This window comes from Sebastes fasciatus, chromosome 7 (genome assembly GCF_043250625.1).
Source record: "Sebastes fasciatus isolate fSebFas1 chromosome 7, fSebFas1.pri, whole genome shotgun sequence".
Classification (NCBI taxonomy): Eukaryota; Metazoa; Chordata; class Actinopteri; order Perciformes; family Sebastidae; genus Sebastes; species Sebastes fasciatus.
Window position 1 is genome coordinate 35,956,566 of NC_133801.1, and position 9,301 is coordinate 35,965,866.

The window sequence follows — 9,301 nt, forward strand, 5'->3', positions numbered from 1 at the left end:
CGCAATTGCATCACTTGGGAATGCGGAAACCTTGAGACTGTCGAGAATCACGGCATGGCAGAAGTGGTGGAGGCAGGTGGAGATCTGACGCCTGCTTCAGATGTGGAAAGACAGGACACTGGGCAAGGAATTGCCCTGAGAACCAGGACACACAGGCTGATTGACTAGCGGAGGGGTCGAGGACAGTGAAGGATTCATCTCTGACGTGCTGACGTGCTTACGGTAAGCGTATTGCCTCATTTCCGGTTGCCTGTCTTTCTGTGTGCTGCTGTGTTCTGTAGCTGCTCTAGCACATCCAGGGCAATATAGTTATATACTCTTCATTACAGCGGATAATTACCCGCTACATTTATATCTACACTAGTTCTGCTTAAGCACTCACACCTCACTCCTCTTTAGAGACTTAACCACACATTTTCAGCTCGGCTAACGCTAGCTGGGCTATCGTACCGTAGCATAACAGTAGCTTAGCAGTAGCTTAGCCGTTAGCGATGGCTTCTCCTCTCCCCTGCTCTCCTGTTCTCTCTCCTTCTCCTGTTCTCTCTCCTTCTCCTGCTCTCCCCTGCTCTGTGTGTCTTATGTTTAGTTATTCCTCTGCCTCCTTTAGAGCTAATGGTACATGTATTAGGTGTAGTGCATTCGCTGCATTGGAGGCGAGGGTTAGCGAGTTAGAAGCCCGGTTCTGCACTTTAGCTTCAGCTTCTTCTGTAGTTAGCCAGCCCCTAGCCGGTGCAGACCGGCCAAGCTTAGCTTCTGCTAGCCGTCCCCCGGCAACCCCCGAGCAGCCGGGAGGCTGGGTGACTGTCCGAAGGACGCATAGTCGTACCCTGAAGCCCACGGTTAACCACCAACCACTTCACGTTTCTAACAGATATTCCCCTCTCAGCAACACACCCGCTGAGAAACCAACTCTGGTTATCGGCAGCTCCATTTTGCGGAACGTGAAGTTAGCGAAGTCAGCTGCCATAGTTAATTGCATCCCGGGGGCCAGAGCGGGCGACATTGAATCCGTTTTGAAACTGCTGGCTAAGGATAAACGTAAATACAGTAAGATTGTTATTCACGTCGGCGGTAATGACACCCGGTTACGTCGATCGGAGGTCACTAAAGTTAATGTCCAATCGGTGTGTGCATATGCAAAAACAATGTCGGACTCCGTAGTTTTCTCTGGTCCCCTCCCCAACTTGACCAGTGACGACATGTATAGCCGCATGAAGTCATTCCACAGCTGGCTGTCGTGGTGGTGTCCAGCAAACGATGTGGGCTTCATTGACAATTGGAACCCTTTCTGGGGAATTCCTGGTCTGATTAGGAGAGACGGCATTCATCCTACTTTGGATGGTGCGGCTCTCTTATCCAGAAATCTGACCAAGATTGTTGGTGGAACAAATCCATGACAAACCAGGGGTCATTCCAGGACTCAGAGCTGTAGTCTTACACACTTCTCTGCGCTTCCATTAGAGCAGTTACCCACCCATAGCTTAACCCCAAACCTAACTGAGACTGTGTCTGCCCCACCTAAATTAATTAAATCAAAAGTAAACAGAAGAGGAGCTAAACATAATAATCTAATAAAATCTAACACTAGCACTGCAATAAAGCAACAAAACAGGAGAATTAAATGTGGACTCTTAAATATCAGATCTCTGTCATCTAAAGCTCTACTAGTAAATGATTTAATATCAGATAATCACATTGATTTATTTTGTCTTACTGAAACCTGGCTGTGTCAGGAAGAATATGTCAGCCTAAACGAATCCACTCCCCCGAGTCATATTAATACTCACATTCCTCGAGACACCGGCCGAGGAGGTGGAGTTGCAGCCATCTTCGACTCAAGCCTATTAATAAACCCTAAAACTAAACTAAATTATAACTCATTTGAAAGCCTTGTTCTTAGTCTTTCACACCCAACCTGGAAAGCACTACAGCCAATTTTATTTGTTATAGTGTACCGCGCTCCAGGCCCATATTCTGAATTTCTATCTGAATTCTCAGAGTTTCTATCAAGCTTAGTCCTGAAAACAGATAAAGTCATTATAGTAGGTGATTTTAATATTCATGTGGACGTTGATAATGATAGCCTCAGTACTGCGTTTATCTCTTTATTAGATTCAATTGGTTTCTCGCAGAACGTGCATAAACCCACTCACCGCTTTAACCACACCCTCGACCTTGTTATGTCATATGGCGTTGAAATTGAACATTTAATTGTTTTTCCACAGAACTCTCTTTTATCAGACCATTATTTAATCACTTTTGAATTCTTATTACTAGACTATACACCATCAGATAAAAGTGTGTACACTAGATGTCTATCCGATAGTGTTGTAGCTAAATTTAAGGAAGCGATTCCATCAGCATTAAATTCAATACCATGTCTCAATATAACAGAGGACTCGTATGTCAATTTTAGCCCTACCCAAATTGATCATCTTGTAGATAGTGCTACAGACTCACTGCGAATCACACTTGATTCTGTTGCCCCTCTAAAAAAGAAGTTAGTAAAACAAAGGAAGTCAGCTCCATGGTATAACCCTCAAACACGCAAATTAAAGCAAGCATCGAGGAAACTGGAAAGGATATGGCGTTCCACCAAACAGGAAGAATCTCATTTAGTCTGGCAAGATAGTCTTAAAACATATAGGAAGGCTCTCTGTGATGCCAGAGCAGCCCATTACTCATCATTAATAGAGAAAAATAAGAACAACCCTAGGTTTCTATTCAGCACTGTAGCCAGGCTGACAGAAAGTCACAGCTCTATTGAGCCATGTATTCCTACAACCCTCAGTAGTAGTGACTTCATGAGTTTCTTTAATGATAAAATCATAACTATTAGAGACAAAATTAATCACCTCCTACCGTCAACTGGTACCAATTTATCCTCAAACTTAGGAACCTTAGAAACAGCTGTACAACCTGATATATATTTAGACTGCTTTTCTCCTATCGATCTCCACAAATTAACCTCACTGATCTCCTCATCTAAATCATCTACCTGTCTCCTAGACCCCATCCCAACTAAACTGCTTAAAGAAGTTTTACCTCTAGTTAGCACCTCTTTACTGGATATGATCAATGTGTCTCTACTAACAGGCTATGTACCACAGTCCTTTAAAGTAGCTGTAATTAAACCTCTTCTTAAAAAACCCACTCTTGATCCAGAGGTCCTAGCCAACTATAGACCTATATCTAACCTTCCCTTTACCTCCAAAATACTCGAGAAAGTAGTTGCCAGTCAGCTGTGTGACTTTCTACAGAACAATCATTTATTCGAAGATTATCAGTCAGGATTTAGAGTGCACCATAGCACAGAGACAGCACTAGTGAAAATTACAAATGACCTTCTAATGGCATCGGACAAAGGACTTGTCTCTGTACTTGTCTTGCTAGATCTCAGTGCTGCTTTCGACACCATTGACCATGACATCCTATTAAAAAGACTGGAACATTTAATTGGCATTAAAGGAACTGCACTAAGTTGGTTTAAGTCCTATTTATCAGATCGATCTCAGTTTGTACATATCAACGATGAGTCCTCCATGTACGCCAAAGTTAGTCACGGAGTTCCACAGGGTTCTGTACTTGGACCAATTCTATTTACCTTATATATGCTTCCCTTAGGCAATGTTATTAGAAAACACTCCATAAACTTTCATTGTTATGCAGATGATACTCAATTATATCTATCAATCAAGCCAGACGAAACAAACCAGTTAACTAAACTTCAAGCATGCCTTAAGGACATAAAAACCTGGATGACCTGCAATTTCCTGATGTTAAACTCAGACAAAACTGAAGTTATTGTACTAGGCCCTGAGCACCTCCGAAACAAATTATCTAATGATATAGTTACTTTAGATGGCATTGCCCTGGCCTCCAGCACCACCGTAAGGAATCTGGGAGTTGTCTTCGACCAGGATATGTCCTTTAACTCTCACATAAAACAAACCTCACGGACTGCCTTCTTTCATCTACGTAACATTGCGAAGATCAGGCACATCCTGTGTCAAAATGATGCAGAAAAATTAGTCCATGCATTTGTTACCTCTAGACTCGATTACTGCAATTCCTTATTATCAGGCTGCTCCAATAAGTCTCTTAAGACTCTCCAGTTGATCCAGAATGCTGCAGCCCGTGTACTGACTAGAACTAGAAAAAGAGATCATATTACGCCTGTATTAGCTTCTCTACACTGGCTGCCTGTAAAATCCAGAATAGATTTTAAAATCGTCCTCCTCACCTACAAAGCGCTAAACGGTCAGGCCCCATCATATCTTAAAGAGCTCATAGTACCCTACTACCCCACTAGAGCACTGCGCTCACAGAATGCAGGGTTACTTGAGGTTCCTAGAGTCTCCAAACGTAGAATGGGAGCCAGAGCCTTCAGCTATCAAGCTCCTCTTCTCTGGAACCAGCTCCCAGTTTCAGTCCGGGAGGCAGACACCGTCTCTACATTTAAGAGTAGGCTAAAGACTTTCCTCTTTGATAACGCTTATACTTAAGCTGCTATAGGCATAGACTGCCGGGGGACTTCCTATGACACACTGTCATAAGGAACTTCCTATGACACACTGAGCTCCCCTCTCCTTCTGTATATACTCATGTCCCATGTCCATGTTGTTACTAACTTCATTCCTTCCCGGGAGTCCTTGTGCCTCCTTGTCTCGCAGCTAACCGTGGAGCGGGGTCACACCTGGAGTGAGGTCATACCTGGAGCGGGATCACACCAGGGAGCGAGGTTATACCTGGAGCATGGGTACACTTGGAGCAGGGTTTCACCTGGATCTTGGTGGTCTCCGGTATTGTGGCTGCATCTGCTGCCGCGTCGGTGCCTGTTTGACACCAACTGCTACCATCCCTAATTAACTACGTCTGTACGAGGGACTACCAATGCTAACGAGGGATTTCCAACACCTAATGACAATGTGGCAGCCTGGAGAATAACACTTCTCAATCACTGCCAAAGACATCAAGAGCTCCTAGCAAGCATGCTGATGCTGCAGGAACCAATGCACGGGCATCGATCGCAGGGACGTCCCACACCAATACACATGGACGTACTGAGGAGAGATGCTGGACAGTGCTGGCTTTCCGATAGTTGTATTATCACTCTTTCCATCCACCACTATTGGTTTTGTGTTATCAGTCCTACTTGTATTAGTTATTACAGCTGCTAGACTGCTATTGTGGCTGCTTCTATATCTCTCTCTCTCTATCTCTCTCTCTCTCTCTCTCACTCTATCTATCTATCCCCCCAGCCGGTCTCGGCAGATGGCCGCCCGCCCTGCGCCCGGTTCTGCTCCAGGTTTCTTCCCAGTAATCGGGGAGTTTTTCCTGGCCACAGTGCGCTTGGTGGATCCTGTTGGGTCTCAAAACTATGGTGTACGGTCATAGACCTGCTCTACATATAAAGCGTCTTGAGATAACTTCTGTTGTGATTTGACGCTATACAAAAATAAATTGATTTGATTTGATTTGATTTGATTTGATCTAGCTTTGACACGGAGACGGGAAACAGTGACCTATCTGCACATCAGACACGTAAGAACACAGACACACAACTCATGATTTCACAAGCAATTGAATATCTTGAATCTGTACAGGAAACTGGTAAAGAGAAAGCTATTGAACTATATGCTAAGTATAAACAGATGCCAAAGAAGACATCATCTGTGGTAAAAAGATACACATTTCCACTACCATGCTGGGATAACATTGAGGGGGATTTCAAACACTCTTTTCTGTTATCAAAATACTGTCCGATTAACCTGATGGGGAGAGATTTTATTGTTTTACTGGGGATAGTTTTGATATCTACACCACAGGGCATAGTTGTAACCAGAATTAGCAAACAACAAATATATATATATACAAATATTTCAAATATAGTAAAGAGGACCTGTTATATGCCTACCAATGGAAAATCCCAAACACTGCACTTAACTCTGTTAAACTCTCATAAACCAAGCTACAGCTCTCTCCACAGCCACACACACATATTATGAGAAAACATGACTTGCAATGCACCTCGCTTATCTCTTTTTGGAGTAGGCAGTGAGTTTGAAAACAAATGGTACAGAGAGAGCCTTGATAAGGACAAACTCAAGCTTGACTGGCTGCTTCTGTGACTCTGCCTGACACACTTTTTCAGTCTCTATTTCAGATACCACACTCTGATCCCAACGTCTCATTGGTCAAATCGAAGGATGAAAGGTGGCAAGAATTGGGACCTTAGACTAAAAGGTGTAATGATGCTACAGGTTGGTAGTAAACAGCGGACCCCAAAGTTGATTTTCACAGGGTCTCTGATTCTCTTCTGCGGTAAACGCAGTCAGATCTGTTGAACTCCTCTCAGACACAGAATGGAAACTGACAAATTTTGTCCTTACACAATAATATAAGATTATCTGGACACCTGAAGCAGAAAAAAGCTTTTGTTGATTTGAAGCTAGCTCTAAATCTCCTCCAACATTGGACCTAACAGACTGCACCAGACCATTGACACAGACTTTTGACGACCGGGGTGGGTACATGACATTAATACTAATACAGGAGAATGGGGGACGACAGAGACCTGTTGCACAAGTTCTCTGACAAACTGACCAAACCTGGAGAAAATACATGGCCATCTTTTTATCTTTTTTATTTTTTATTTTTATTTTCATTCCTATGCCTATATTATATTAGTTTTTTTTTCATTATCTTATATGTGTTAAAGAGTACATCAGACTTGTTAAATTGATTATGCATTTTTCCTTGTGCTAAAGCTATGATTGCCTCTTTGATCAAATCTACTGTTGGACAATATGTACATACACCACAGCTGGAGAAAGGCATTCCTGACCTTTTTCCACCTCCAGGGTGGACGCCACCATTTTATGATGATATTGTCTGAGATAGTTTATTTCCTTCTTTCTCATATACCTAAATCAAAATCACATAGTATCTTCACACTTTGATTTTGTGTATTACAAAGTGCTAGTAGTAATCAGATATGTTAATTAATTAAGTGAGCATAGAATGCTCAAAGGGAGGAATGTAATGGCAATTTTCATATCTGCAGTTTAACACTGTACCGTTAGATAATCTCAGGGCCTCACATGTTCAACTAGGTCACCATAAGACAGTGACCTGACATTTTAGATCTCTGTAACTACAAACAACAGATTGCTGAAATACTTGTTATGTCTTGTGATGCTCTGTTGTCTGCTGTGTGCTGACGCATTTATATACTTTCTATCCTTCTCTTCCTTTCTTCTTTGCACTTATCCTCGTGTTATGCTTTAAATGTATAAATACTGACTACTCTTTGTATTCGGGGCTCACTTGCCACAGTCCACAACAGGTGGCTGTGCTCGTGAGTCCATCTGCAGATGCTTTAGTTATTAATGTATGCCTTTTTATTAAATTCACTTAAAGACAAGTTGTTACCTTGGTTTGTGTCTTGTTTTAACAGAAACTGCCACCACACCACCTAACTTTATTAGGCAAACTTGTTTTAGTCCCTGACTGTTTTAACCTTTGATTTTTTACACCTTGACTGTTTTACACCGGGCTACATTAGTAATTTACCGAGAACTATGTGTGAAAGAGGCTTTAGTTATGACACTGTGTTGATCATTAGTAATCGAGAAGGGGGATTAACGAAATGCCATAAAATGGATTGAGCATGCTGCTACGCTGTGATATATGTGCAAGTTTTTAATGAGATATATAGATTCATCATAAAGGTAGCAACAAAGTTTTGTTGTAATTAATATTTTATCAAGGTTTGAACAAGAGCCAAAAAGGAAAATGCTTTCTCATTCAACTAAATTTGACACAAAATGCAAAACAGAATATGTATTTTTCATCCTTATTTATCTTCATTTCTGTCTATTTAATTATATTCAACCACATCTGTTCCACATTCGAATACAGCAGTCCAACAACCATACTGAGCTTAAGTTAGTGGGACGCCTGTAGCTCAGTGGGTAGAGTGGTCGTCCTTTAACCGCAGATTGGCAGTTCAATCCCTGGTTCCTACTGTCCGCATGTCCAAGTGTCTTTGAGCAAGACACTGAACTCCAAGTTGCTCCCCAGGCGCTTCACAGCAGCCCACTGCTCCTCAGGATGGGTTAAATGCAGAGGTCAAATTTCATGTATGTACCTGTATGTATAAGACGGAGCTAATAAGAAGTAAAGTGGCAAAATGCTCCATATAAAGTCACACTGGTTAGGTTTGTCCAAACAAAGAGTATGAGACACTCTGAAACAAGCTAGCTGAGTGGTAGAGAGTTGAAGTCCTGACACCACTTCCTGTCTAGCCTCTGCTCCACCAGCTTCTGTAACACAATGCAATCTCTTATTCAGCATATCTCTCAACAGAGCATCTACAGCACCTGCTATTAGAATTTGAAACATTTGTAATCTTAACAAAGTTAAACAAATATTAATTTGTTAACATACAAAAAACTACAACTCCCATGGAAATTTACCAGCATGGCAGCACAGGTACTTGCTTCCTTTTTTGATTTGGTTCCTTCCATATCTATGATATTATCCACCAATACCCTCTTTTAATGTAATCTAAGCTTTGCTATAACCTCTGCTGTCTAAATAGACCCTTCGCTAAGCCCCTCCCCCTTAGTTACTGTTGCTAGGCCTGTCAAGCTTTCACAGCCCGCATGTCAATATGGCGATATCAGTGAGAGATATTCCAAGGAAATAACAGCACATTTCTGTAATAATAGTTCTGATATATCGGAGACAAATAGACATAAAGGACTACAATATGCATGTGAGAGCTACATTCACAATATCATTTGTTAGAGTAGAGCAGAGTATTGTGAATGAAGAGGGCATTCAAATCGAGGGGAAAAGCTCACCGGTGATCCCAATGCAAGCGTCAGACAGCCCACATCTTGACAGCTCACGTGAAGGACAAACATAAAGGAACAACAATGTTCCTGCACAGCAAGGTAAGTCAATAGGTGGTTTTATTTTAAGCTAAGTTCATGTTTATTGTAATATACAGTAAAACTGTTACAATCATTAATAAGCAAAAGCAGCATGTGTATACATTCAGTAGACCTTTATAGCTAGCGTAGCATAGAAGTGCTAACGCTAGTTAATGATGTGCTGTTCTCTGATAATGTTAGCTCAACAGGTTTTTACGTAGAAATGTAACATTTTTGAAACGTGTATCTCTTTTCCAGGTAATGAGTATCACTGTTAGGCACAACGTTTAATCATGACAAGCTCAAAATCCACAAAACTAGCCTGAAAATGAAGAAAATCTGAAGCAATAGCATGAGAG

At 41.7% G+C, this 9,301-nt stretch overlaps 1 protein-coding gene across 1 annotated transcript; it reads left to right on the forward strand.

Moving 5' to 3' along the window:
- The first annotated feature begins 449 nt into the window (after positions 1-449).
- On the forward strand, positions 450-3,016 carry LOC141770684 (uncharacterized). Its single transcript, XM_074640514.1, has one exon. The coding sequence runs from the start codon at positions 492-494 to the stop codon at positions 1,395-1,397; it is 906 nt and encodes a 301-aa protein (XP_074496615.1). The 5' UTR covers positions 450-491; the 3' UTR covers positions 1,398-3,016.
- The last annotated feature ends 6,285 nt before the right edge of the window (positions 3,017-9,301 follow it).